A 27931-nucleotide genomic window follows, 5' to 3' on the forward strand; every position below is an offset into this window, starting at 1 on the left:
AAGAGCTGGGAGACACAGCAAACCTTCTTCCCACATTGATGTGCCATCCTGGATGAGCTGCACTACCGGAAGCAACTTCTATGGGTTGCAGACACCGCCTCATGCTACCTGTAGTAGTTAGGGCACTGGCAAAATGCAAAAGTGACCAAAAATCAGCCAGAAAAGATGAGGTCAGGGAAATTGTTTGTGGCCACCACCTGCAGAACCATTCCTTTATAGGGGTTATCTTGCTTATTGCCTCTCATCTACACCTATTGTCTGTTCCATTCGCAGGTTAAATTGTTTAAGAATCAGTGTTGCTTCCTAACTGGACAGGTTGATATCCCAGAAGTGTGATTGACTTGGAGTTGCATTGTTAGGATTATGTGTTCCCTTTCTTTTTTTGAGCAGTGTACTTTATCATATGAATAAGGAAAAACACTGGGAAAATCTTTTACAGTATTTTTTATTTTGTCAGAATGAGAGCTTCTGTTATGTACAATAGAGGACAGAAACAAATCTTACAGAAATTATAAATATACTCTTGCTCCGAAACAGTTTGTATTCAGTACTGTGTCCAGTAGATGATTATTTACTATTCCAGTCCAACCTCTCTCCCCTCCACTTTCCCAAGTCAGTACCTGTACAATACAATCATGAGGTATCCTACGAGTAAAGACTGGCTGCCCCCCATGCCTAACTAAGAGTGATCAGTGGGGGGGATAACAGAGGGAGGCTGGTAGAAGACAGAGGATGGATGGATGGCTGTCTGTTCTGTCAATTCGGTGTTGACTACCGCAGTGATGACGGGAGGCTATCGGGGTAAGGTTGAAGAGGAAGTAAAAGAGAAAACACGGGATACTTGGAGCAACACAACAATTGATCTTAAAACCTCAGCCAGTACATGGCACTGCGCATCCTGTTGTAGTCGGGAAGCTGCTCACAGGGGCCTGGTGGAGAGCAAGGAGGAATTCATTCGAGAAATGAATGCATGGCCATAGACCCTGATTTTGCTGCAAAAGGACTTAAATCACAAATAACTCACCAACTGCTGCAACAGCAGGGCACTTGTCGTAGAGGTATTTAGAGCAGATGTCACGCACCATCTTTGGGGTAACAGCCTGAAATAAGAGATGTGGAGGGAAGTCAGAACTCTTGACATAACTTTAGCCGGGTTTAGAAAAGGCACTGCTTTAAGTAGACTTTTTTTCATTCAACTTTACAAAAAGTCCAATGCAGATCTGTGGCTCAGTGAACACTCACATCAATCAGAGCATCCCACTCTGCCAGGGGAATGCGCCGCCCGTAGTTCAGGACGTGTCGGCCGATGTCATCACAAATTGGTGTTGTTCCTAAAGAGAAACAGGTAGTTTACTTGTGATTGGGAGGAGTTTCTATGCGAGTTTGTATAGCAGAGACTTTCCCTGCGTTCAAATACCCATACTATCTACTATTTAGTAAGGTAGAAAAAAGATTTAGGATGTCACGATTCTTGCGGCCAGATTTAATATGGTTAGAAATACCCGGATTTCTACTACATCCGTCCGAGACTTTTAGAGTTGAATACAGCCTCCTCTTTGGGCAAATCTGACCCACAATCCATTGCGCACCGGAAGTGACGTCACGTCGACGGAGCCTCCATATGAAAACAAACAGAGATGCGACGGATATAAAAGCAAGAGGCAAGATCAAGGCGCAATGTTATGATGAAATAAATAGGGCTGTCCCGAATACCATTTTACAGACTTCAAATACCCGTTGGATTTTCTGAGCGAGTATTCGAATTCTCGTCTAAAAAAGCACCATCAAAAACAACATTAATAATCCCAGTGTACTCCCTAAAACCAAGCTTGTGCCACGAGACAGTCAGCTGCGAAGTCTGTTAATAATTAAATAACTTTCAAATGGTAATAAAGTCGGAGTTCCTTACTTTCCCTGTGGAAGCGAACAGCTGTTGTTCCATTCCAAATCAGCTGGCCTTTCTGTCACCGTAACCCTTACAGGAGCTTATCAATTCATCCTGCATCTTTTCGGCGATTTATAAATCCATGCAAAGATCCACTATTTGATCGTCTTTTTTGTCCATCTTGTAGCCATTATTGACCGCATATTCCCATGATGCAAGCGGAAGCCAGTCACTGTTGATTGGCAATAGCAGCGCTGCATAGGGAATGTAAACAAACAGCTGAGCTAAACTAGCCTTAGCATTTCGCCGGGCATTGCTTTTCCTTCCGAGATCGCGCTAATCTTGTGGTTATAAAGTTAAGGAGAAAAAATAATATATTCTTCCTCCATCTCTAGTTCCCTACTTGGTGCTGCTTTTAATTTGCTTCGCTCTGGCAACGTCAGTAGCCTACAGCTTGTGTATCACCGGTTGCGCTTTGAAAGGTCAGCGGCCAACTAGGTCAAAGTTCAAATAATTTGATAACTTATTTTAAAAGAGCAATACATTTGTATTTTAACAATTGTTGTATATACAACGTGTTTTTTCTGAATATTATTATTTGCTGACAACATACAGTGCAGTTTAAAATACTTCTGAAAAAAAAATTATATAAAAAACTAAAAATAGAAAATCCGAATACTGAATTGAGTATTCGAATAATTCGGGCCAGAACTAGAAATAAATAAGTTTACGTATGTCCCAATTGTATGCCTACTGCATCCTGACTAGATTATTTTTATAGTATAATGTAGAATAGAAAAAAAAAAAAAAAGAGTATGCGATTTGGTATACAGGGTTTAGGTACCATTGAGCTGTCCAACCAGGCTGGCTTTCAGAGCTTTCTTGCCTCTGGCAACATCACTCTCTGTAACTGTGGTACACAGGTTCATCCTGATGAAAGGAGAGTGGAGGGCATTAGAAGAAATATGTGCATTGTTCTATAATTACGTAATTTAATTGTGTCCAGGAGTCATTACTGACCAGGCATTCTGGGACCAGTGCATCATGTCTTCGATGGAGTTCTTGTCAGCCACAAAGTGAATCCCGAGCAGCCCGGTGTCGCTGTAGGAGGAGTGGAAGGCCTGGAAACTGTGACACAGTTTATTCTCTACTGCCAGGCGAGCCAGACGGCTGCTCAGATTCTAAAGGTGAGAAGAAGGCATAGGCATTGAACTTCTACTGTTCACGATCAAAGTACATTTATAATCACCCCAGAACATAATAAATAGTTGTGGTTTTAAAACGACCTGCTATTCATATATGAAGGTTATTAAAGCAGTACATTGTGTAGGAAGTACAGTTGATGATACAATAAAAAAACGTGTAGTTCTTTATCTTCCAGTCCTCTGAATTTAAAGTTGAAATCCATAACATTCAATATGTACCCACAAAATGAGATGGAGCAACAGGTGAGGTGAAACAGCTCTTAATATAACTTTTTACCATAATCAAAACATACAAATAAGACATAAGCATGTTTTTAATATTTTCAAACTAATTAAAAGGGATTTAATATTTAAAATGGCTATTAACAACTGCATGACGTAAATCAATTTTATTTTAGCAGCTGCTATTTATTTCAGGTCTTGTTCCTCTCGACAGGTCAAGAGGCAGGGGTGAGGCCCCTGACCCAGGTTTTCAGAGAGGAATATAGTCTACCCCTCAAAGATGGCCACTCAACACTTTATCAATCTCAATTGGGCAAAGCTTAAAAGGGGAAACTTCTCAACCAATAACATTAATTGACTTTAGGATGGTATGAGTTTCAGCTGCTGATTTAACTGCATAAACTAAAACATTTCACCAACCGTTCCACCACCATAGGTGAGGTCAAAGCTGCCGATGATGGAGTTGGCCACCATGAGTGGCACGATGTCCGGGCTGGCAGCACTGGCCCCTTCCACACCAATAGCAACGTGGCAAAGAGGTATAGCATCATCACGCATACGGATCTGAGTGGAGGCAGAAAGGAACAAATCATCAATAAAACTATTTACCATGACGGTGAATACAATATGAAAATAAAAACTGTTACCAAATGATTCGTCTGTAACGGTTTTGTAACTGCAAGGTCCCATTTGGAAGATTTGTCTAACTTTTATTGACAATGGATTCCAAAATGGTTTTGTGAAATAGCAGACAATAAGACAGACAATAACATTCTCAACACCTCTCACCTCACTGCCAGTAAATCTGCAGGGGGACAATACAGGGACGGCATCTCCTTCATACTCAAAGGACACTCCACTGAAGTGAGTTTTGGCCAAACCGACCAGCTCGTCATGGTTAACACCTGGAGAGGAAATACATCAGATAGATGCTAAGTCTTTGCAGGAAAAGAAGACATTGACAGGCTACAAGCAGTAGGCCTGTCGCAATATGCAATAAATCAATTAATTGCACGATAAATTAAATTGACCGATAATTTTTTGCCGGCCGCAGTAAATTACATTTGCAGCTTGTTTGTTTTCCTCGTGTCTCTCTCTATCAAAGAGACTGGAGGACAAGAGTTTTCACTCCGGTGTATCGGCCATCTCGCTTTGTGTGTGAGAAAGAGAGAGAGAGACAGAGGAGAGAGAAGGGAGAGTCCGCGAGTGATTAGTCACATGATCAACTGCGCGGATAAAGTCAGCTAGGCTACTTTCATTGAAGTGTCTCGCTGTAGACTAGTCGTGCTTTAACATGTTGGCGACTTTGCCGCTATATTTGCCGACTTTCCGCCATAGCGATAAGGCTGTTAAAGACCAGCGTAAAATCTAGCAACTTTCTTAACCGTGCTCACGTGAGCAGAGTAGCAACGGCTGGCGTATCCTCACTGCTGACAGGCAGCCCTCACTCAATCGGGCAGCCCCAAGCAACCTGCAGCAGCCAGCAGACAGACAGCACCGTGCCGACAAGAGCTGCCAGTTGACGTTTGTACAGCAAATAGTTTTATAGGTCCACATTCAATAGGCCACTGCATATCTATAATAAAGCTAACCTTATAGTTATATGGCAACAAAGTATCCATTTAATATGTGCCCCTACATTTTCTGCTTGTGCCCCTTAACATTTTGAGTTAGGGGCGCCAGTGCAACTAGTAAAACAAGTTTGTCTGGTGCCCTGGTATTGATCTTTGAAACGGTGTACTTGCATTATTGTGCCAGTATCATTATATTAATTGAAAATGGTCTCAAAATGGCAATATTATCACTTATCGCAATAATTTTTGGGACAATTAAATCGCCCAGCAAAATTTGTTATCGTGACAGGCCTAACAAGCAGGCCTCCTCACAGTGTGTCATGACGAAGAGGACGTACCTCCAGCTGCAGACAGCACCATGCGAGGGGCTTTGTAGTGGCTGTTGACGTAATCGACAAGGTCCTGACGGGTCAGAGTCCTGGGAGAATTGAATACAAATATCATTACTGCTAACTTAAACCGCGGTGCAGAATTGATTTACTATTCAAGTATGTAGACTTAAATTATAATTTAATATTTCAAGTAACAACATGAACAATTGTGAGAGTTGCGATTCTTATATCAGCATATTAAAACATTTAAATATAATGTCTTGCCTGGCATTGTTTGAGGGTCCCAGCACACTGTGTCCTAGGGGAGTGCCCTGGAAGGCTGTGGCATGCAGCAAGTCCAGGCAGACATCCTGGAGGTTACCCTCCACTTCCTCTAGCTCACGCAGCACCACACCTCTCTGCTGTTCAATCTCTGCCTCGCTCAGAGAGCAGTTCTGCACCACCTCCGACAGCAGCTCCACAGCTGAAACACAGGAAACATTATTGTTCACCACTAACAGAGGATATACATAAACTTTGTGTTAAGAAACGGGAAGATCATAGTTACTGCTGCCCCATACAGTGTAAGTGTACAGGGTGTTTTCTTTTATAAGGATGGCTCTAAATCAGGTTATTGTTAAAACTAGGGGATAATCAGTTAATTTCACTGCTTGTTAACATTTAATTCACCTTTGGGTAGGTCTTTGGACAGCGTCTTCATGTAGTATGCGGTGTGCTCCCTGGAGGTGTAGGCGCTCAGGTGAGCACCCATTGACTCCACCTGCTGCTCCAGGGCTGTCTGAGGGTGCTTCTTAGTTCCCTGGGGGACGAGAAGAAATGGCATCGTTTGTCAAAAATGTAGATATATATTAGGTACAATCAGCTTTCAAAGCTGCAAAGTCCCATGGTAGACTTTAAGGTAAGCAGCTTTCGACTTGTGGTCGTAATCTGAACCACGTTGTATATGAGAGGATACAGTCATGCCAATGGTTTCACACTTTTCAATTGATCTGCAGGTGACGGTTTAGGAAAAGCCCCAACAAAGGGAGGCAAGAGGCTTTCTAGCTTGTAAACATGGATGTCAGCAATGTACATCCAGGATAAATGTAAAAGTGACTAACACTGAATCCAAAACAATTATTTCTCAACAGGAAACCTCCACAGAGTACCTCTGAGGTCATAAAGTCTACTAATGTCAACCTTGAAAGCCATGTGCTCGAGGAAGAAGCCTGCTCCGTTGTTCTTCTCACTCTCATAGCGACTGCCAGCACTGATCCACAGTCCAACCTATGACAAGGGAAGAAATATGTGGAGAATGGGGGAAATGTTCATTACCATCTTTCATCTATCACATACCATAAGATGAATAGAGTAAAATGGTGTGGCTATAAAGTGACCCCCAATCAATGTGTTCTTACAGTGCAAGTGGCATGTCCAGTCTCCTCAGATGCGATCCTCAGACCATTGTCCAGGGCACTGAGGCGCGTTTCAGGGGCTCCCAGCAGGCTTTGGGCATAGCTGACAGAGGCTTGTCCACGCCTCAGAGACAGAAGGATGGGCTGGAAGGTTAGAGTCAGGAGTCACATTTAAACATTTTTATAAAACAAATTTCAGTTTGATTTGAATGTTTGGGATGCCCACTAGCTGAAGCCATAGCCACAGCTATTATTCCTGGGGTACATAAGTCAGTTCACATCAAAAACACCAGAAAACCACTTTTACATATTTCCATCCTCCTTCATATGAAGACTTCCAAGACGTTATTGGCACATTACTAATTGGCTCTAATTGCCTTTCTAACATGAGCTGTAGCTTGCTGGATAGTTCAACTGCATGTTATTATTCTTTGTTTCTATTAGTTAGCTCAGAGTATCACAAAAGAGTACATGATCATATTCAAAATCTTGCACATTCAGCCCATATTTGCTATCACAAAGTTATATGAGGCACATTTCAAATTTATACACGTCTTGTTATTAATTAAAACATAATTTTAAAAGACTGAATCAGAAACATTTGCTAAGGGATGCTTAATATGATGAGTCGACTGTCTGTATATCTGGTTCGGACTGTACTGTTGTTGTTACACATATGCAAAGCAAGGGTAGAACTATTGTAACATAGGACAACATCTCAAGTTAAGGCTGGCAGCAGACATTGACACCGCTGCCACCTTATGCAAAGACTAAAATAAACAATAAAAAACAATGAGTTTATCAGGTCTAAACAGATTAAAACACGTGTTAACATTTACATGACATTGCACTGTGTTGTACATTTTTTGAATCATGTCAAGAGTGCAATCTAGGATAAAATACTTTCTCTAGTACAGTGTTTAAAATACGTTTTGCAAGGATCGGAATCATTCAAAGAGTTGGAAACTCAACTAAAACTACGGTTAAAGTCCTTGTTCCTCAGCCCTGTTTCTCACCATGCTAACGCTGCTAGCACAGTATCTTAGCCGAGGGCAAGTGAGGACAAGTGAGAAACATGACAGCTATTGACCTTGTGAACAACCAAAGACGCCCAGCTAATCTTAATAACATGTACGTGAAGTAGATACCACACATCAATTGTTTTCTACAAGACATACTGCCTCATTTAACAGTTGACCTTGCTGGCTAACAAATGCTAACCGGTTAGCTAACCTATTCCTTTTCTGAACTACAGCTCAGCTAGCTAGCACGCTAACCTGTTAACTTGCGGTGAATCATTTTCGATAACGTTAAACTTTGAGCCAAAATGAGTACAGCCCCGGAATCAAGCTAATACATATCATATCAAACAAACACATCAAATGCTAACTTACACTGCGGGCTTTGGCGAGTGTACGACCTACGGTACTCCCGACTCGGCAAACGGACGACGCCATTTCTCAGTATGGGGTTACAGAACAGGGCGGTCTTTGCTGCCAGCCAGTGCTCTGGTGCTCTCGTGTATGGCTTCTTCTTCGCTGTCAAATGAAAACGCATATCGCCGCCAAGTGTTGAATGGGTGAGTCCGTGAGTGAGAGTGTGGTACCACTTTGTTAAAGTTTTTGTTGAAGATTAAATCCGAATTCCTGCTTCTCTCGTTGACTGTTGTAGTTAAATGTTGTCAAGTTTTAAAGGCTCCTTATAAAATTATTAGACGTCACTGGCTTAACTACAACATCAAATGCGAGTGTGACCCATATTCTTGTAGGCCTACACATGTTACTTATGTTGGTCAGTAGTGTTATCCACCTGCACGAAGCCATACTGTCAACTTCTGCACATCTACTTTTCCTTTTCCCCCCTGCTATTTTCTAGACAAAAATCAATTTGTCCCTTCAGTGATGGGACAGGCCTACTTATTGAAGGAGGGGGGTCAGCGATGCTGGAGAATGTATGCTGACAAAATCACTTGTGAATCAGTGAATATCTCTTCACGATCTGCATCTGATCTGCTAAACAAATTCAGTGTAAACATACTGACAGCTGCTTCGAAAAGGATTTCTTCTTCTTCTTAATATTATTATTAATAATAAATTAATATATATATACACACATGAAAAACAAGGGGACATGGGGAATCTATTAAATGCTGACTTTATCATGAGGTAGGTAAAAAGCCAAACAAAAAAAAGATCAAAGTGAAGTTTTTTTAAGCACTCAAAGTGCTGGAGGCTTCTTGTCTTGACTTCTTTGTAACATCAATCTCCAGAAGCAGTGGAGGACTTAGGTGCTTCTTTGTGCTACACGGTGGGACTTTCTCTGAGCAGACTTTTGACGCCTCCGATTTCCTATTCCAAAAAAATACAGCCTGAGACTGGGCATTGGTGGGCAGGCGGATGGAGTTGTTCACAGTCATTGGCAAGTGAAGTGTGAAATTTTCGATAGGGATGGACACAGGCTGCTCTGCAGGAAGTGGAGGGGGCGGCAGAAAAGCGCTATAGGTGTGAGGAGGAAGAGGAGGAGGAGGAGGCGGCAGTACACGGCTACTGGTTTGAGGAAGAGGAGGAGGCTGTGGCACAACACTGCGGCCTGTGTGAGGAAGAGGAGCAGGCTGTAGAACACTGCTGCTTGTGTGAGTAACAGGAGGAGGCAGCCAAACTCTGCTGCTGGTCTGACGGAGGGGAGGAGTCAGAGTAGGACGACGTACAACACTGTAACTGATGTAAGGAGGAGAAGGAGGGGCCAAAAGAAGAGTAGGAGGAGTCACAACAACACTGCTCCTGGTGTGAGGAGGTGTAGGAGGAGTCACAACAACACTGCTGCTTGTCGGAGGAAGAGGAGCAGGCGGCAGCAGAACATCTCTGCTGGTGTTTTTGAGCTGATTATCTGCAATCTTCAGGGTCATTTTAAGAAGAGTCTTTGCTTTATCTGTTGCAGTTTCCTTCTCCTTGGCAGGGCTCCGTCGTTTTTGTGCTGAGTGGTTGGAGGACTTCAGTGGAGGAAGTGAGACGGGGCATTTGATCTTGAAGCCCTCAACGAGTAGGTTGACTCCTACATACTGTGGCACTTCTACTGCTGCCTAAAGACAAAAAGTGACATCTAAAGCACTCACAATTTTAATGTACACCATAAGCTTAATAGAAAAGGGAAAAACTTTCCTCACCTGCTTATATATGAGCTGAAAGTCTCCAGTGTCTGCAGTGCGGTCTGCTCTCCGGTCCAGGACGACTCGTACTGTGTCTTCCTGGACAGCAGTACAAAGGCGTGCTGTCACAGGGGTGGAGTGAGCCATAGTGGGACTGGCATTGATTTCTATCAGCCACGGACGCAGATCACGACCTGAGAAACACAGAACAAAATAAATAAGTGGTGAATTGTCTTTTGGTAGGCAAAAAAATCAGTTTTAGAAAATTATGCATGGTAAAGACAAACTAGAAAATAGCTACGGAAATTCTGAATGTGCGTAACCTTTATGCATATCCTTACCCTAGTAATATTAAGCTGATACTGTAAGCTGGCTGCTGTAAAGGTACGAAAACACTGCACACTGACGTGCGTCAAGATTACATACAAAGTCAATGTACAAGCGCGTTGACCCCAGGCATCGGGCACCGCGCGGCGAGTTGACGCGCGTCGTATGCCACGCGTCATTTGCATTGCGTCGAACGCAGAAGTTGAAAATATTTAACTTTAAGCATCGACCCGCCGCAATAGCCAAACAGTGCTGAGATTGCCCGGTGTCTTGCAAGACGAGGTAGGCATGGGGAGAGCGGGGGAGAGTGATGAGGACACTTGGCTTCTTGATTCTTCTGTGAATATTTGTCTTTTGCATCTGTTTAGCTGTCGGTTGTACTAAGTTAGTGCCGATTAGCAGCACAGCGAAACTCACCCGGCTGTGTGCTGCTCCGGAGGATAATATGAGCCCAAACATAACTGCAGTGTCCATGTGGAATTCCAATAGAAGTACAGCAAAGCACTAGTGTTGTCCTCTGCCAGTCCCGGCACACTTGCACTTTCAGGTAGGCTCTGCCGTTGTTTTTTGGCGCTGCGCACACTGCTGTGTTTAGTGGGCCTATGTTGCTGACTTGCTGTTAATTTGTGTGTATTTGCGAGCTGTTTTAATGCCGCGACTGCCGCTGGTTACACAGTGTAGCCTACCGATGCAAATCTGTTCTGTACGTTTAGTTGCTGTTTACTTGTGTGTCCGTGTTTGCCAACTACATCTGTCTTTCGGCACAGCTTGTCATGGGAACACAGTGCACAGTTGAGCCGGGTCTGATCTCAGACACAGCGTTGGGCGTCAGCGTCTGGCAAATATGACTCAATATGATCAAGCCGGCGTCGAGTGCAGTGTGTTCGCACCTTGAGAGATCTGCAGAGTGAAGTGTGTGTATGAAAGCAGCCCCTCCTCTTTCCGCTGTCCAAGCTGCATGTGTGAGTGGCACTGTTTGCTATGGTGATTAATGAGCAGGGAGAGTGGTTAGGGGAGGGGCTGCTCTTCAACAGAGTTAAATATACTATCTATGAGTTAAATTCATGGAAAGCGAACTGTCTAAAGGTGCGAACACACCAAACGCGTTGGGTGCGGTGGCGGCGTTAAAAAATCCTATTTTTGCATAGGGAACCATTGGTTTAGGCGCGATGATGCGTTCGGCGCGGTAAAGCGGTGCGTTCGGCGCGGTAGCCGCGTCACCGCACCATCACGCAGAGTTAAAAAAAATAACTTTTTCTGCTCCAACGCGTGACGTTTAGCCGCGTTAGCCAATCAGCCTTGGAGAATGACCCGACGTCTCGGACATCGGCACGGTGGGAGGACAGTGTAGGCTACTGTACACAGAGGCTGAGAAACACAGAGGAGGAAATTGTATTATTGCGGGCGGCTGGTGCTGCATGAAGCCGCTCGGGGTTAGAAAACGTGGGGAAAGTGAGCCAGGAGAATGGGCTTCCTGGTTAATTCAGTGTGCGGCTGTGCTTTAGCCGATAAACCAAGTTAGCTCTGGTCGGATAGCATTTAGTTAACTCACCGGGTTGTGTGCGGCCACCACCTCCATATAATGAACCCAAACATAATGGCTAAGTCCGGGGAACTTTCACAACGAGTACAGCGAAGCACCGGTGTTTATGCCTATATCTACGCCAGCCACGGTCCTGTCACAGCCAGGTAGGGTAATGTAGGCTATTTGCCTTTATTTTGTACTGCCGTGCACACAATGCTGCTGTAAATGTGTTTGGTATGGTGCTGCCTTGCTGTTTGTGTTCATTTCCGAGCAGCGTGAATCTGCAATGCTGTTTTAAGGCTATTTGTCCCGTTCAGTTGCTGTTTATTTGTCTTTTGGCACAATTGTTGGCCGTGTTGTTGTTGTTTTTGTGCGGACATGATCGCTGTTGTGTCGGGTCGGGTCTGATCGCAGCCATGGTTGATTAGGGGAATAAATATATCGGGGGGGAGACTAGCTGCTTAGGTGCGTTGGGCGCGTTGAACCATTTTTTTACACAAAATGACCAAGCGCCAGATCAGGTGCGTTGGGCGCATTGGCCACCGCACCCAATGCACCTGATCTGGCTGGTGTGGTGTGTTCGCACCTTAAGTTGTTCCATGGACTTTGTCACTTGGAAGCTCACAGATGAAAATGTGTAGGTCTGTTTGCTTCAGTAGTCACAAGTGCAAACGGGACAAGATTTCCTACTTTTTGATATAAAGATAAAGTATTTGCAAGTGACAGCGAAGAAAATGTCAACGTAACATTTTTTCCCAACTGGCCCGCTTGGCCAGTAGATTAGCCTTTTACTGGCCCCTTGTATATTTTCACTGGCCCGCCAAAAGATATAACATTTTTCAGAATTTTGGTGATTACTATGTACAGCATTGAATTTCCCTTTTAGATTTGGTTGTTTTCTTTTAGTTCATGAGATGAAATGTTGATACAAATTATATACAGTTAACCACGTTGTATTTTACTAAAACGCACAAACTGTGACAAGACGTTAGACGCCAATCCACTCCCCTGCATATCGCCATGGTTTATGTTGAACCCTGAAATGTGTCTATCTTTTTCAGATTTTCTCAAAAAGTCATAGCTGCAAGTCCTGACTGAGCTGCACATTTGGTTTTGTGTGTGATACACCGTGCGGGACTATTAGGGCAGTAAATGTATGCTGACTAATGTGGCCTCTTAAGGCCAGGACACACCAGCCCGATAATCGCCGTCGTCAAAAAAAAAGACGAATCTGTTTGGTGTGTGCCGTGACGTCGGCCGACGTAGAGGTCGTCGGGCTTGTTTTGAGCCTGTCGGCCGCCGATTGACCTTGTTCAATCGGCGGCCGACCGTCTTTCATTTGGAGCAATTTGATTGGTGGAGGGCTAGCGAATCAGTGAAGCCCGGAAGTGAGGCGGGTAGCACAAACAGCTAACAACAGCTAGCCATCGTTTTAATGTGTTTGTTCGTTTAGTTTTGCGAGTACTCACATGCATCAACCCTTGTTGACTGCTCGACACCATGCTCGACACTCTCTGCTAAAAATTGTGCTCTTATGGTCCATAAATATAAATACGTATTTCTATCTATGTTTATGCTCTAGAGAGCTGTCCCATCATTTCCGGCTTTCGTATTTTTTCGGGCCACAATACAGATTAGCGCCGCCTGCTGTTGTGGAGACATTACAAGCGCGGGACGTACGGAAAATAAGCAGTCGTCTCGGTGTGTTTTTGGGCCGCGACGGAAAGACTGGAGCTTCCTGAAACGGCGACTCCAGTTTTTGGGTAGTCGGAACGTGTCGGACTGGTGTGTCCTGGCCTTTAGCCTGGAAATCCAGACCCACATCTAGAACAATATAGGGTCTGGCCACGATTAATATACCTTCCCAACTCAAGGGGCGACACCTACGCGTATAAATAGAGCTCCGACCTGCCCATATCAGATAAAACGATTTGATTGGTAAGTCAGAATTTTCTGACATACAGTTGTTAATGAGCTCCAATGGATCATGTCCAGACCAACAGGCTAAGCAAATTTTAATTTTCCAGTGGCAGGTCTGGATTTCCAGGCTAGTGGCCTCTTGCAGGCACCCTGAAAATAGGCAGTTTCATTTACTGTGATACAGTATCCTACCTAACATGAAGTCAGCACCGTAGAGCTCAAACGTGTTTTTGCGTGAATCCATCAGATCCTGTGTTGTCTGCAATGCATGGATCACAGCCGTCTTCATCCCAGGGACTACAACAGAGTGCCACTGAGCTTCCCGGCCCTGGCTGGACAGAAAGGTCCTGAACTGCTCATCTGACCACATGTTGTTTTCTGGGACACCTTGATGGCGCTGTTTGGAGGGCGTCAGGTGCTTCTGGATGGAGTTATTACACAGGTGGACAGAGCTGAAAGGAAAGGCAAAGATCAGAAAGACTTTGGTGCAACTTTGGTAGAAACACTCAGTATTATTCTATTTTAGAGGCAGAATGCAACTATGGAGTTGGATGAATTTTGCTTATGTCATAGAAAGGACAGAGATTTGTCCATATCAGCCCAGGATAACAGCTAGATTCATGCCACGCATCAGAATCAGATCTCCCTGTGTACCCTGTGTTGCCTTTTTTTTTAAACTCTTACTTTGTTTGTCTAACATTAATCTTGTTTTACATTTTGCTTTCTTTGATTAGTCTCCAATTCCATTATCAGTATGACAGCCTTACCTGTCCAGTATGTCTAGCGAGTAAGGCTGCGTAGAAAAGCGCAGGTAGCACTTTTTATAGAACCACACGGTCAGAGGGTTCCAGTCGGTGACCAGGAACCACTGCCGCACATCAAATTTGGTGCCATAGATTAGGAAGGGGCACTCCATGTACTTCTGCACCACCCACTTGCTTTCCCTGATGAGGGTTACATCACCAGACACCAGCTTGAGGATCTGATCCAGACGCTTGGCACATTTGATACCTAGAAGTTGAAAGGACAGGTCAGTCAGGAGGACTATGGCAGATATTAAGTGGACTACATTGTTGTGTCTGACATCGCACCTCTTCCCCTAGACTTAGCTCCGGGTTTGATGATCCAGATGTTGTGTAAGCCGTCTATGTCCAGCTGTGGACTGACCTTCACCATCCTCTGTAGCATGGCTTTGCAGCCGGCCACGAAGCATTCGCTGTTCTCGATCTCTGCTCCGCCACTAAGCAATGGAACAGAGATTAAGAGAGGTAGGGACCGTAGTGAGATATTGAAGAGCATCTTGTCTTGTTTCCCTTTACCTCTCACATGCATGCACTGTACTCACTGAACAACAAGGTAGTAACTGTCAATAAACTCTGCCCACTCCTCTTCGGTAAGTGTTTGTGTTGTCGCCAGGCTTTTGTCTATGTCTCTGTGCTCCAGGCTCTCCAGGAACTCCTGGCATACTTTGAGTGCGCTGTCAATCATTTTGGAAAGGACCACCGGTTGCTGTCTTCTTCGTCTCTTCTGATCTGATGATGGAGCAAGAAAATTATGTCTCTCTTTTGATTTAGATTTTACACTAGGTGAGTGCACAGTCATGTGAGATGTGGTCATACCCTGAGCAGCCCTGGTGTTGTGGCTCGTTCCTTCTCCCTGAAGACCCTTCTCCCTCTCCACAATGAACTTCAGAAGACTGGTGCAGGCTGTCCTCCTGTAGTCCTCTACATGAAGGACATAGACAGAGAGGCAAATATTGTACACTTATGTGATAGTAGAAAGTCTAAACTAGTATGGTGGGCTGTAAAGTCATATCTTACCAAGGAAAGCTTGCTTCTCATCTTTCGCTACTAGTCTGTAACAGCGTGGGAAGAAGGTATCGGGGTCGGCTGAATCAAACCAGTGCAGGTTCCTCAGGTTAACACACAACCCTACCTAACAAACAAAAGACAAATATTGATGTGTGGTGTAACACGGGACCAATGAAGAAGCGTCTATTGCTGTAAGAAGTAATTGCAAAATATACTGTAAATGCACCTTGGTAGTGAAAATGCCCGCCTTTGCAAAATGATTGGAAATTTGTTCTTTTTGTAAGCTATTGTTGTTGATGGCATCCCTACGGTTTGTCCAGTAAAAATAAACCGTTTCATTCCGCACCATACGAGACTGTAGAAAGAAAATAGGGAGAGGATGAGATTGTGCTGAATCTTGGATTCTGTTGAATTTTGCTGGCATGACGTTTAAATTTCAAGCATTGTTAGCAGAGTCAGCAATGTGGGTCCCCTCAGCATCACGTTATCCTGCAACCTTAAAAGTTGTTTTTACCATTAGATCATATAGTCCCTCTGTATCCTGGTCTTTATCGACATCGTCTGAGTTGTCTGAGAAGAAGGAGGAGCGATGTTAATCAATGGAGGTAGGTATCTAAAAAGGAAAGAAGCCTACGATTTCTGTAATAGTCACATTTGCATCCAGCCCACCATCATCTTCATCGCTGTCAACAGCATCATTGGAGCTAGCTAGGCCCTCGTCACTGTGACGCCGATGAACATTGCGGATGGGGCGGTGCATACGCTGCTCAACCCAGCCTCTGGCCATCAATGCGCCCCTGATGACAGGGTAAGGGCCCTGGATAGAGAATATCTTATGCATCTGAAAATAAATTAAAGTAAACACCAACATGATTGACAACGGCCACATAACTGTTTTGCATACATCCAGTAATGTAACTTCACCTTGATAGCTTTGTCAGCAAGGAATTTAGCTGTCTTGAGTCTCTCCGGGTTAAGATGAGGTTGAATGACAAAACTGCGGCGAACTCTGCCCTCAGGAGATGTAGCTGACACACACACAAACACAAAAATCAAACTTTACGTCTGCAATTCTGTTCTGCACTATTTCATGTCTTTATATCTCAAGAGACCAGCGTCCATGTTCAGGGTATACTTACTTGTTTGCTGGTTTTTGGCTTCATCTTGGTTGCATTGCAGGACCACACCTGTGACCTTCTGATCTTGGGAGGGGCCTCCTGTTTCCCCTGCAGTACCTGTAACAACAGGATTGTTGTCACACTTACTAAATAAATTAAAATGGCTCATGCAAATAAGTTTGCCAATCTGATGGCACATAGCAATCCCATCCAGTGAACAAATCCTATGTTGCATCATGAAGCATAGCAAAACTGTAATATATCTATTATAAAAACAAAATGGACACAAATTGGCTGATGAATAAGATATCCGCTCAAAATGCATAAAACAACACAAAGGTGTAATAAGTTTACAAGGCAGGCATGCCACAGGGATGACAAAGCCGAAGACAATGTAACTAAAGCTTAAGGCTTGACCTCTTCAGCTTAGAGCCAGAAAGATTAAAGACATGACACTTTAATGCACTGCCTCTGAGTTAAAACATTTGTCAACCTGTCCTGAGCATGACGTCATGATTAATTCAGGATGCAAGCTCTATAAGCAGATACTTTGAATACAGTCTTTTGAGGGTGTGAACTGTGAACTTTTCTTGTTTCAGTTGAGAAATGGATCCCTAAGCAAGTTGCATCCAGAATTTCCCCATTAAAGCCACAATCCCCATTTTGTACAATATAGATAAAAATGTAAAGTCATAAACTACATAAATACGAATTTTAAGTCCTCAATTAAAATATAGGTTACTGTCAGTCAATTTTTGAAGTGTAGATTGTTCCAATCTTGTGTTATGAATTATATTGATCAGATTTATTGATTTGAAGAAAATACACCTTAGTGATTCCCTGCATTATTTTTCTGGTCCTTGAGAGTTCAGACAGGGACAGTGTCTCCTCTGTTGCTCTCTGTCTCTCACCACTGTCTGGGCATGGTGTGCAGCATCTATCAGTATCCTGGTTTCCCCCTTGGTCCAGCTGGATGGACTGTCTGACCGCGGTGGCTTCCATACCAACTCTCATTCTACAGGAGAACCTTTTCTTCTGCACCTACTTCATGGTTTGGTTGACACAAACTGCTGCAAAGGACACACTCCAGTATGTACTATGAGTGAACAATTGTAAAGTGTTAAGGTGTGCAAAAAATATTACACAAATAAAGTGTAGGCCTATGGCTTTATGTTCAATATTCAAACTCTGTAGACTAAACAATTGTGGGTGTCACGCATCGTGGCTAGTGGTCTTGTAGATCAGTCTAGCCAAGTGCAGCCAGTGGACTGTAAAGTGGGTCAAATTGCTGTGCAGGAGACAGCTTGGCTAAACATGTCAGCATTGCACCTAACACCCCAGGCAGGTTGTGCTCACTCTGATTTCCTTTAGTTAGCCTTGTAAATCCACTTTTATAATCCTGGATCTTTCCATGGAGATCCCTCACATCAGCCTATGCACATCACACACATAACACTAGCTATAACATTTTTGCTATAAAGCCACTCATTAGTTGACAAGCAGCACATCACAGCCTAGGCTAGGCAACTCTCTCAAACAAACCGCAGCCTCACATTGCCATTGTAATTTAAAAACTAACTTGTAACTTCGGTCTCCTATGGCCTATGTTACAGTAGGCTAAGCGTATCCCATGTTAAGCCAAATGTCCACATCTTGCCTTAATGTTTGTTGATCTTACCGGCTGAGGTCCACAGGTTTAGCTTATCAACTCCGGTGCCGGTTGAGTTTCACCGGAGGAACTCACGGTACGTCCGACCTGTTTATTGTTACCATGGCAACTGCTAGATAGCTACTTGCGCTAACCATGGTGCTAAACCCCTGCCGGCGAGTTATGGGTTGGGTTAGGTAGTAGGGGTTACAAATTATAATGTTTATATGAGTCCCATGGCGTTTATTATTTTGGTGTAACTTTAACAGACACTCCAGGTGGTTTATCCTTTACGTGTCAAGGAAATATTAAACTCCTTGTTAGTTTATCCCTAACTTTATGGAAGGACACAAGTGTATTTCACTTTCAAAAACTATAATTCTGCTGTATGCTACTTCAATAATTTAAAAATGCACTGTTTATTCACGCATAGTGATAATACCCCTTTCTCTGTTCATTTCTCAATGTTCTTTTACCCCTTTCTCTGTTCATTTCTCAATGTTCTTTTTCGTTATCTCTCTGTTGTGTCGCCATCTTGCTACGTCAGGTGTCACGTGGTGCGAGCTCGCTCCTCAGCATGTGTCCAGGCAAATCCCAGCAGTCAGGCATACAAATCATGATACACACACACACAGCTGAGCTGTGACAATTATATACATCCACAAACATAACTTAATACCCATAAGTGCAACTTCGCGATATATTTATCATAACACTCAAAACAGGTAGGCTAGCAGTGTCTGAAATTGGTGTATTTACAGTCAGGGAAGAAGTGTTTCATTAACTAAAAGCTAACATGCTAACGGCTGACGTTACTTGGCTTAAACTACGTCGAACTTCTTTCTTAGATGAGTAGTTCCTCCGCTCTAGCCATAACATGTGTGGAAGAACTGCGTGCACTCTTGCCTCAGACGAGGTTAGCCGAGCCTGCATCTACAGAAACCGAGGGGGGCAGCGGAGACAGCCCCGCTGGAGGGATGGAGATGCGGACAAATACCGACCATCGTACAACAAGAGCCCTCAGTCTCTGAGTCCTGTCCTGCTGTCTAGGAGGCATTTTGATAAGGTAAGAACACCTGCATGCATCGCTCCGTGCATGGGTCAGCAATTGTTTCAAGCGAAGGACTCCAAATAGTTAGCATACACTTTGTTAAGATTACATTTTGTGGCGAAATGGGGAGATACTAGATTCATATAGATAATAAAAACTTTTTTTTTTAAATGTGAAAATGCTTATTAATTTAATTGCAACCACAGCTCAACCACAGCCAAAGAATAAACCACAGACATAATAAATCATAAACACGTCCCTGTCACAGTCTCAACAATACTTAACATAATTTATTAAGTTGTTGTTTTCACTCCTTGTGTGTCTCCAGAATGCTCCTGTGGATGACTGTGTGTTGGCCTCAATGCGTTGGGGTCTGATACCTGCCTGGTTCAAAGAGAATGACCCAAATAAGATGCAATACAGCACCAACAACTGCCGCTGTGAGAGTATATTGGAGAAGAAATCTTACAAGGTGCATATAGTTTGAGGCACTGCTAGTGCTAAGCAACAGTATATTATATATCCTGGTTTTTATGTCTTGCTTTAAGTGCTGGGCATATGCATACCGTGTCTAATGACGTTGTTATCCCCTCAAAGGACCCGCTGATAAAAGGACAGCGCTGCGTCATCCTTGCTGATGGTTTTTATGAGTGGAGGAGGCAGGAAAAAGACAAGCAGCCTTTCTTCATATACTTCCCTCAGACCCAAGAACCCAGTCAAGAGAAAACAGAGGATCAGGTTGACCCCACAACCTCAGGTTGCAATAACGAGAATTCAGAGACAGCATGCCCTCCAGAAGAGGCCTCCCCGGACTTGACAGAGGTTTGTTATGGGGATTTCTACAGCAATATCAGCACAATGAGCATGTGCTTTCATCCAGAACAGTATAGAGAATGCAGCTGTGGCGGAAATAAGCATGGTTGAGAATATCCTGTGTGGTAGAGGAGCCAAAGCAAAAATGTGCATGTGTCCACCAGGTGTTAGTTTAGTATTCAGAATGTCATGCTGCATGTACATTTGTTTAGATGTTAGTGCCAGGTTCAGTACTGTCAACAGTTACAACCATACTAACAAGCTTTTTATTTATTTTTTTACGAAAAAAATATGACAACACTTAGTACTAAATGGATACTAGTGTCATGCCCCTCTACTCTGGTGTGTGTTGGTCAGGAAGGAGAAGCAGCAGGTGAGTGGACTGGATGGAAGTTACTGACTATTGCTGGACTGTTTGACTGCTGGACACCTCCAGGTGGTGGAGAACCTCTTTACACGTACAGTGTAATCACTGTGAATGCTTCTCTAAACCTGGAAAGTATCCACGATAGGTGAGCATAGTTATCAGGGAAACATGCTTTTTTCCTGTTAGTGTCTGGAATTTATAAATAACTGTGTGGTCTTGCTTTAAGGATGCCTGCAATACTGGATGGAGAGGAAGAAGTGAGAAGATGGCTGGATTATGGAGAGGTGAAGTCCCTAGAGGCCTTGAAACTGCTCCAGTCCAAAAACATTTTGACTTTTCACCCTGTATCGTCATTAGTCAACAACTCACGCAACAACTCCCCGGAGTGCCTCCAGCCAGTGGATCCTAACAGCAAAAAGGTATAAGATCTGCTGTGGTATTTTACTCACTGTGGTTGGAAAATGTAGAGATATGGAGTGTTGTAGGTAAGTACAGCGTGTTAAAGCTTACAAATGTGACCCCTTGTCCCCCAGGAGCCCAAGGCCACAGCCAGCAGTAAGATGATGATGAGCTGGCTTTCGAGCGGTTTACCTTCAAAGAGGAAAGAGCCCAGCACATGCGAGAGTAAAGAAGAGAAAGAAAGAAAGGGCAAGTCTACAGGAGCCCTTCAGCAGTGGCTTCAGGGAGCCAATAAGAGACCAAGAACCACGTGAAGATATACATTGTACTAAGAACTCGGCAGTGTCCACTTAGGCCTTATTTATTCCATTTAATCATTATGACAGGTATGAGAAAATGGTTGGGTTTTTTGTATTAGTAGATCTTTATTATATACACCTATGCTACACATACTATTTCCTTTTCACAATGTTATTAAAAAAGTAAAAGACACAGTATACTTTATTCAAGATATTTATTATCCTTATTTGAAACTTAAAAGACATTTTGAAACAATGTAGATGCTACGCATTTATCATATTACTATAATGATGAATGCCAGTACTCCCTCCCCCCACCACATTTAGTCTTCTTTCAAAGTTATAGTATGTATGCTATCTTCTTGTAATCTATAATGCATTTCAAAGTTAACATAATACAGACAATTTAAGATCTGATCGGTTAAAAGAAATGTCAAGCACTTAAATCGTTTGCCAACATGAGCAACTGGCGGATATCGAGATTTACAACACAACTGTTTGCCCCACATAATGATTGAGGTTTGCAAATATACAAAGTCTTGCAATAGTTGACAGTATAAAGAAATGTACTTGCTAATAGTACTGTTATGAATGATATTCATACTTGAGAAAATTCTCTCCTCTCCAGGACTAGCATGTAGATTGACTTGCAGCCTTGATTTGGTTCATTCCCACGTCAAAGGTTGTACCAAGATATACGATCACCTTCGTCTCTCCCCAACAGAGGAATAGCACTAACTTCGAGGACCTCAGTCTGGATACACGTCCTCAACCTGAGCTACAATTGCATTTATTGTGGCTCAAAAATGAGATGACTGAACAAGTCTTCAGTTATTGTGGATGACAGCAAAGTGCAAAAAAAAAGAAACCTGTACACGTCTGATGGACTCGTCATGGAACTGGATCAACTCTGCGCCAATTAACAAGAATCAGCAGTCAGCGTATTAATGTGGTACTTCACTTCCGACTCCCTGTTTAGGTAGAGTTTTTTTAAGGTTGCAAGAGGTAAAGTGAAACCATGGTAACAAGTGTTTTTGAGAGTGACACAAATTTAAGCTACAACACAAATGAGTAAAACGGGGGGAGCAGCGTTTCATCCATTCATGCAGCAGTAGCAGGTCATGAAAGTAAGAAACCCATCACCGCTAGAGAAGCTTTGATTTAAAAAAAAAGAACCAAAAGAAACAGTTTTCTAACTTTACTCAATACAAACAAGTATAGACATATTTCACCAAATAAAAGCAGTTGGAACCAAAACAGGGTGTGGAAGGAGCAATATACACAGAAACAAAAATGATATCAGCCCTAACCACCACCGCCATGACAAAGTACATGGGGAAACACAGGGAAGTTATAAGCATCATAGAAGTAAATTCCATAATGTTTCCTCAAGATGTTCTTTGGGCTAGGAGACTCGTGTTTTATAGAACATGTGTGTTTTGTATACATAAGGAGGTGAATGCAGCATGTTTGTGTGTAGTAGTTTACTCTATGAGTGGGATGCTGCTTGAATGTTGGGCATTATGGATGAACACAGTGGGGATATATAGACAAGGCAAGACAGGGTAGTGTTAGGGCAGTAACAACCCCCCCTGAAGATTCTCAAGAGTCCTCAGCAGCTGCAGGTCTCCGCTGACGGCTTGGCTCGCTCGTTCCGGTCCAGCTTTATCGGCTCCGGGAACTCGTTGTACAACTCCACTTCGGTCTCCTGAAATGAAATGTTTTGAGTTGAGCATGTATCTCCCAGCTTGCACGGAAACTCATGCTGAAACGTGTAATTTCTGAGCATTGAACAGGCTGCTCTCTTGCTGGTGTGCGTTACCTGTTTGAGGGCATTGCGTGCAATGGTCTGGAAAGCCTGCTCCACGTTGATCGCTTCCTTGGCGCTGGTTTCGAAATATGGGATGTTGTTTTTGCTCTGACACCAAGCCTGTGCTCGCTTGGTTGTTACCTGGAACACAAAGGACTTGGTGTTACACTTGAAACATCAGACACAATACACAGAGGGAGCCATCTTTAAAATTTGTCAAGTACCCTAAAGTCTAAGGAACATTTTAATATGCCTCAAAAGGGATAAACCAAAACAGTATTGCTTTTGGAAAAAATAAAATGGTTAATATAACGGCAACCCAACCCTAGCATACTTGACTCCATTAACACCAAAAGCGTCAAATACACCTGAGAGCGCTCAGGTCCCTGCTATTGTGCTGGCAGCGCAACAGACATCCTGCTCAGTTTGTGAGAAGTCAATAAAGTTTGTAGTAGAGCTATGCAGTTTCCGGCACATATAACTTCCAAAGAAAAATGTGCCGCTGCCGTTGCGCTTCTCACCGCAGCTGACGTGCCAGACGCCCTTGGTCACAGGCTCACATTGAAAATGAATGACTGCCACTGCCGCTCATGAAGCTTTTGGTGTGGTCATCTGCACCCACCTGTCTGTTCTCCAAGTCAATCTTATTGCCCAGCACCACAAAGGGGAAATTCTCTGGGTCTCTGGGGCTGGCCTGGATCAGGAACTCATCCCTCCAGCTGTCTAGGGTCTTGAAGGTGTTGGGTGCCGTCACGTCAAACACCAGCACACAGCAGTCTGCTCCGCGGTAGAACGCCACGCCTAAGGACTGGAACCTCTCCTGACCTGCTGTGTCCCAGATCTGGGATGCAGAATAAGAGGAAGTACAGGTCAATGGGATGGGTTTATGTGCACAAAACCAAACCGTCCGATTACTATTAATAAAGAAGGAAAGTCAACTTTAGCTTTGGAGTTAACATGGTTTACTTTAACCAAATAGTTCAGACTTTCTAAAAAAAAAAAGAGCTCAACAGTGTGGTTGCAAAAGTAATAATCCCATGTTGGAAAAAGCTAGGGAATTGCAACAGATTGTGGGTTGAGTAGTTCCTTCGCTCCAAGAAATAATTATGTACTGTCTGTTAAAATCTCTGCATGTCATTCCTGCCTCGTTTCATCTCTGTACTATCAATATAATAATTGAAAAGGCCAAAATAAATCTTTAAATAAAAGGAATAAAGACCATAGAAAAGGTTTTGTTGCTTGCAGATTTAAAAAATATATTAAATCTGTATCACTAGCCATTGTTCTGTTAATAAAAAAAACTTCAGTCTGTGATGCATATGTAGAATAGAAATACTGATGGAAACCAACGAATGAAAACTGTTTGGATTAACTGCTTTTTAAGAAAAGCAACAGAAAGAAATCACTACATTTGTTAGCTTTTGATTGAATCCTGAGGTGGTTTTATACATTATACACTTTGTTTTAAATGGGAGATAAGTCAGTGTGGCATTCTTTAGAGTGTTATCTTATCAGTACCTGCATTGTGACAAGTCTGTCATCCACCATGACTTCTTTCGTCAGGAAATCCGCACCTATTGTGGCTTTGTACTGGTTACTGAACTTCTTATTCACATACTGGTTCATCAATGAGGTCTTGCCAACTCTAGGTGGGAAAAAAACAAGACACAGGACAACATACAGATTGTCAGATGATGGGCAGAAACAGGTAAAGTCATTGTGATGGGTGAAGCACGAAAAAGTTTGCTTGCTATATTAGGAAGAGTTGAGAGAGAGAGAGAGAGAGAGAGAGCGATAGAGAAAGCATACCAACATGGGACTAGATTTAGTCATCTAATTACACTCAACAAAAATATAAACGCAACACTTTTGTTTTTGCTCCCATTTTTCATGAGATGGACTTAAAGATCTAAAATTCATTCCAGATACACAATTGTACCATTTCTCTCAAACATTGTTCACAAATCTGTCTAAATGTGTGATAGTGAGCACTTCTGCTTTGCTGAGATAATCCATCCCACCTCACAGGTGTGCCACATCAAGATGCTGATCTGACATCATGATTAGTGCACAGGTGTGCCTTAGACTGTCCACAATAAAAGGCCACCCTGAAATGTGCAGTTTTGTCTCACAGCAAAATGCCACAAGCATTGAGGGAGCGTGCAATTGGCATGCTGACAGCAGGAATGTCAACCAGATCTGTTGCTCCTGCATTGAATGTTCATTTCTCCACCATAAGCCGTCTCCAGCAACTTCGCACAGCCATTGAAGAGGAGTGGACCAACATTCCACAGGCCACAATTGACAATCTGATAAACTCTATGCGAAGAAGATGTGTTGCACTGCATGAGGCAAATGGTGGTCACACCAGATACTGACTGGTTCTGAGTCCCCAGACCCCCAATAAAGCAAAAAAATGCACATTTCAGAGTGGCCTTTTATTGTGGACAGTCTAAGGCACACCTGTGCACTAATCATGACGTCAGATCAGCATCTTGATGTGGCACACCTGTGAGGTGGGATGGATTATCTCAGCAAAGCAGAAGTGCTCACTATCACACATTTAGACAGATTTGTGAACAATGTTTGAGAGAAATGGTACAATTGTGTATCTGGAATGAATTTTAGATCTTTAAGTCCATCTCATGAAAAATGGGAGCAAAAACAAAAGTGTTGCGTTTATATTTTTGTTGAGTGTATGTGTTTTCTTTCAAATCAACCATTGAACATTGTTTCATTGACTCACCCAGAGTCTCCCAGGATGATGACTTTGAGTAGGACCTTCTTTCTTGACGTCATTGTGCCACAGCTGTAAAGACAAAATTGGATATTAGAGGGATGAAAACACATGACCGGGCGGACACATTTTATTTTTATTTCCCATATTTGAATACCATTCACTTCACAAAGAAAAACACAGTGGCAGGGGAAAAACAATATGTGGCAACTCATTGTACCCTGGGGCCCTAAATAAATAAAAATTTTGAAACAATTTACTTTGCTTTTTTTTTTTTCAAAATATGTGAACAATGCAGGGTTGGGGTTGTGAGCCGAGATGGCGTCTACCATTTTTGTCCCCAAAGCCATTTTTTGTACTGTAAACACTGACTTTGTGATATAATAATTATGCTGACAATCCAATGGGTGGGAAAAAACACAATCCTTCATTTTCAATAGAAAACCGAAATGAAACGCACACGGGACACACCCATTCAACTCCATAACATGCTAAAGTCGACCACCAGAGGTTTTACACGAACCCTGGTGACTTCTCGACTGAGATTGGTTTATCCTACTTTATTCATTATATAGTCACAGACCTCATATATTTTAGCAAATTACACAGCTCCAACGTCGTATTTAGTTAGATTTCGAAAAAAATTGCTACATATAGTATAGGACCTAAATATCCTCCGATAATGTTATCCTCCTTTCATCATTCACATATCCTAATATATGATCCCTAATAAATAAACCTAAATACACATGATGGCATGCAGAAATGTGCCATGTTTCTGTTAATTAATGATCTGGATCAACAGAAGCACAGATAATTGTTGTACTTCAATAATCAAATCAAACTCTTCTTTGTGCCTGCTCAATAAAGTCATCAATAATCTCTTGCCCTGGCTGAGTGTAATAATAAACCACCTCGTACAGCTGTCATGACCAAAGTCCAAAGTCTATTACCGAGGGGCTTTAAATCAACCCTCCATTCAAGTTAAACCTTAGGGACTCACTAATGAAATGAAAAAAAAATAGTCTTAGGTTTTATCCTCACATCTACAGCCCCCTAAGTGACTGAAAAGCCACCTCTTGAAAGCATATCAGTGTATTTAAGAGGTAAAATGTAGCATAGAGCTATCGGTGCGGCTCTCATAATCTGCACCCCATGACACTGTGTCAGGGACAGATCACATGGTTCTAAAACACAGGACTAACGGAACCATGACTTGGCAGGCATGATTAGCACAGCAAATTCTCTAGTTTGACTCAACACACACGCTGATATAATTCACAGTTATGGTAAATCTGTCGATGTATCCGGTTGTATATGATTCCACTTTAAAGACAAGCAGAGCCACGTCTCAACATTTTACCAAATGAGCAAAAAGGACATTAAACACACACGGGTTAGCAAGGCAGAACAAACATTACATTAGGGGCTCCTATGCTACATAGCAAGGTGAGCTAATGCAAGAACGCGATGGGGAATATATTATTGATACATACAGAATATTTTCAAAAATATCTAAAGCTGGACGTTTAAGATACCGTGTCCATTAACAATTAGCACAACAGTGACACTTCCTAATTTGAGCTAACCTTTAGTTAGAAAGTCAAGATGTTTTATGTACGACTAAGTTAACGACATATTTATCGTTAACATATAGCGTTAATAAACCCAATGGTTTAAAACACCACAAACTAACCTGGGCAATGATCCTGCGGGAAGAAAATATCAAAAGTGGACTTTTCCTCTGCCTCGGTCGGAAGCGTAAGCTAACGCACAGGCTTGCTAACAGCTCCCCTAAATGTCTGACGTGAAGAAAAAAACGTTTAGAGCGACGACAGCTGAATAACCTCCGATGGCTAGCCTCGTTGCTAACTCAACTCATCAAATCAACACTGCCACTGCGGACGTGTACCTCCCTTCGTTCAACAGAAGCAATTTGGCACAATGGTCTGCTCCAGTTGACGCTGGGGTTTTCTGTGAAGCTAACTTGCTAGCTGCTAGCCGAGCTGTGCTCACTTCCTCCAAAACAAGATCTGTCTGTGAGGGCGACGTCACGCGCTGGACACGCCTCGCTCCTGAGGATTCACAACAACACCAACATATCAGAATATTCTGCATTGTTTACATTGGTGTAAAGAGTACCTGAAAAACATACTTGAGTGTATGTCTACCTTACTAAAAGATGACTCCTTGACAAGTTATAAGTCCCCTTGGTCAATTACAATAGGCTACCACTTGAGTAAAAGATAAAAGTAGGCTAGTCCATCTGATTTTAAAAGTAGGTTTAGCTCATACAGTAGCCTATATAATGTAGGGCCAAAGATGTAAAGGTACAAACATCAAACTGTA

General features: G+C 42.9%; 4 protein-coding genes across 6 annotated transcripts; 1 reads left to right on the forward strand and 3 right to left on the reverse strand.

Annotated features, from left to right (window-relative positions):
• Nucleotides 1-435: 435 nt before the first annotated feature.
• On the reverse strand, nucleotides 436-8236 carry uqcrc1 (ubiquinol-cytochrome c reductase core protein 1). The gene is made up of 13 exons (XM_080027033.1): nucleotides 8007-8236; nucleotides 6616-6756; nucleotides 6398-6484; nucleotides 5888-6017; nucleotides 5483-5681; nucleotides 5225-5304; nucleotides 4102-4217; nucleotides 3733-3876; nucleotides 2906-3066; nucleotides 2730-2815; nucleotides 1243-1331; nucleotides 1025-1100; nucleotides 436-929 (listed from the first exon to the last, which is right to left on the reverse strand). Exons 1-13 carry the CDS (start codon nucleotides 8067-8069, stop codon nucleotides 865-867), a joined length of 1437 nt encoding a protein of 478 aa, XP_079883159.1. The 5' UTR covers nucleotides 8070-8236; the 3' UTR covers nucleotides 436-864.
• A 585-nt stretch (nucleotides 8237-8821) lies between these two features.
• Nucleotides 8822-16181, reverse strand: LOC307249752 (tubulin monoglycylase TTLL3-like; the record flags this gene model as incomplete). Its single annotated transcript, XM_080026605.1, has 11 exons — nucleotides 8822-9691; nucleotides 9776-9951; nucleotides 13722-13981; nucleotides 14297-14540; nucleotides 14621-14769; nucleotides 14875-15061; nucleotides 15149-15253; nucleotides 15350-15464; nucleotides 15567-15695; nucleotides 15855-15910; nucleotides 16010-16181. The coding sequence occupies 11 exons, from the start codon at nucleotides 16179-16181 to the stop codon at nucleotides 8822-8824; spliced, it is 2463 nt and encodes an 820-aa protein (XP_079882731.1).
• Nucleotides 16182-18718: 2537 nt separating this feature from the next.
• hmces (5-hydroxymethylcytosine binding, ES cell specific) lies at nucleotides 18719-22078 on the forward strand. 2 transcript variants are annotated; one of them, XM_080026431.1, is made up of 7 exons: nucleotides 18719-18831; nucleotides 18955-19172; nucleotides 19486-19629; nucleotides 19755-19979; nucleotides 20328-20482; nucleotides 20564-20756; nucleotides 20871-22078. In XM_080026431.1, the coding sequence occupies exons 2-7, from the start codon at nucleotides 18984-18986 to the stop codon at nucleotides 21048-21050; spliced, it is 1086 nt and encodes a 361-aa protein (XP_079882557.1). In that variant the 5' UTR covers nucleotides 18719-18831; nucleotides 18955-18983; the 3' UTR covers nucleotides 21051-22078. The 2 variants fall into 2 exon arrangements, with proteins under 2 accessions (XP_079882557.1, XP_079882556.1); XM_080026430.1 differs by having other exon boundaries at nucleotides 18724-19172.
• Nucleotides 22079-22218: 140 nt separating this feature from the next.
• On the reverse strand, nucleotides 22219-27597 carry rab7a (RAB7a, member RAS oncogene family). Of its 2 annotated transcripts, none has more exons than XM_080026432.1 (6): nucleotides 27279-27597; nucleotides 25592-25654; nucleotides 24364-24490; nucleotides 23468-23686; nucleotides 22858-22986; nucleotides 22219-22743 (listed from the first exon to the last, which is right to left on the reverse strand). In XM_080026432.1, the coding sequence occupies exons 2-6, from the start codon at nucleotides 25642-25644 to the stop codon at nucleotides 22648-22650; spliced, it is 624 nt and encodes a 207-aa protein (XP_079882558.1). In that variant the 5' UTR covers nucleotides 25645-25654; nucleotides 27279-27597; the 3' UTR covers nucleotides 22219-22647. The 2 variants fall into 2 exon arrangements, with proteins under 2 accessions (XP_079882558.1, XP_079882559.1); XM_080026433.1 differs by having other exon boundaries at nucleotides 27495-27557.
• Nucleotides 27598-27931: the final 334 nt, after the last annotated feature.

The sequence above is a fragment of the Ammodytes marinus genome (assembly GCF_949987685.1).
Source record: "Ammodytes marinus genome assembly, chromosome: 4".
NCBI classification, from domain to species: Eukaryota; Metazoa; Chordata; class Actinopteri; order Uranoscopiformes; family Ammodytidae; genus Ammodytes; species Ammodytes marinus.

Bases quoted from the DNA above. Each gene is read 5' to 3' on its own strand.
- uqcrc1 (XM_080027033.1), bottom strand. From the start codon at position 8,069: ATGGCGTCGTCCGTTTGCCGAGTCGGGAGTACCGTAGGTCGTACACTC. The intron at 6,485-6,615 runs GTAAGAACACAT...CCCTTGTCATAG, and splicing joins CTGGACATGCCACTTGCACT to GTTGGACTGTGGATCAGTGC. The intron at 5,682-5,887 runs GTGAATTAAATG...CCTGTGTTTCAG, and splicing joins GTCCAAAGACCTACCCAAAG to CTGTGGAGCTGCTGTCGGAG.
- hmces (XM_080026431.1), top strand. From the start codon at position 18,984: ATGTGTGGAAGAACTGCGTGCACTCTTGCCTCAGACGAGGTTAGCCGA. The intron at 19,173-19,485 runs GTAAGAACACCT...GTGTGTCTCCAG, and splicing joins CTAGGAGGCATTTTGATAAG to AATGCTCCTGTGGATGACTG. The intron at 20,757-20,870 runs GTATAAGATCTG...CTTGTCCCCCAG, and splicing joins TGGATCCTAACAGCAAAAAG to GAGCCCAAGGCCACAGCCAG.
- rab7a (XM_080026432.1), bottom strand. From the start codon at position 25,644: ATGACGTCAAGAAAGAAGGTCCTACTCAAAGTCATCATCCTGGGAGAC. The intron at 24,491-25,591 runs GTGAGTCAATGA...TTTCCCACCTAG, and splicing joins ATCATCCTGGGAGACTCTGG to AGTTGGCAAGACCTCATTGA. The intron at 22,744-22,857 runs GTAACGCACACC...ATTTCATTTCAG, and splicing joins CACGCAATGCCCTCAAACAG to GAGACCGAAGTGGAGTTGTA.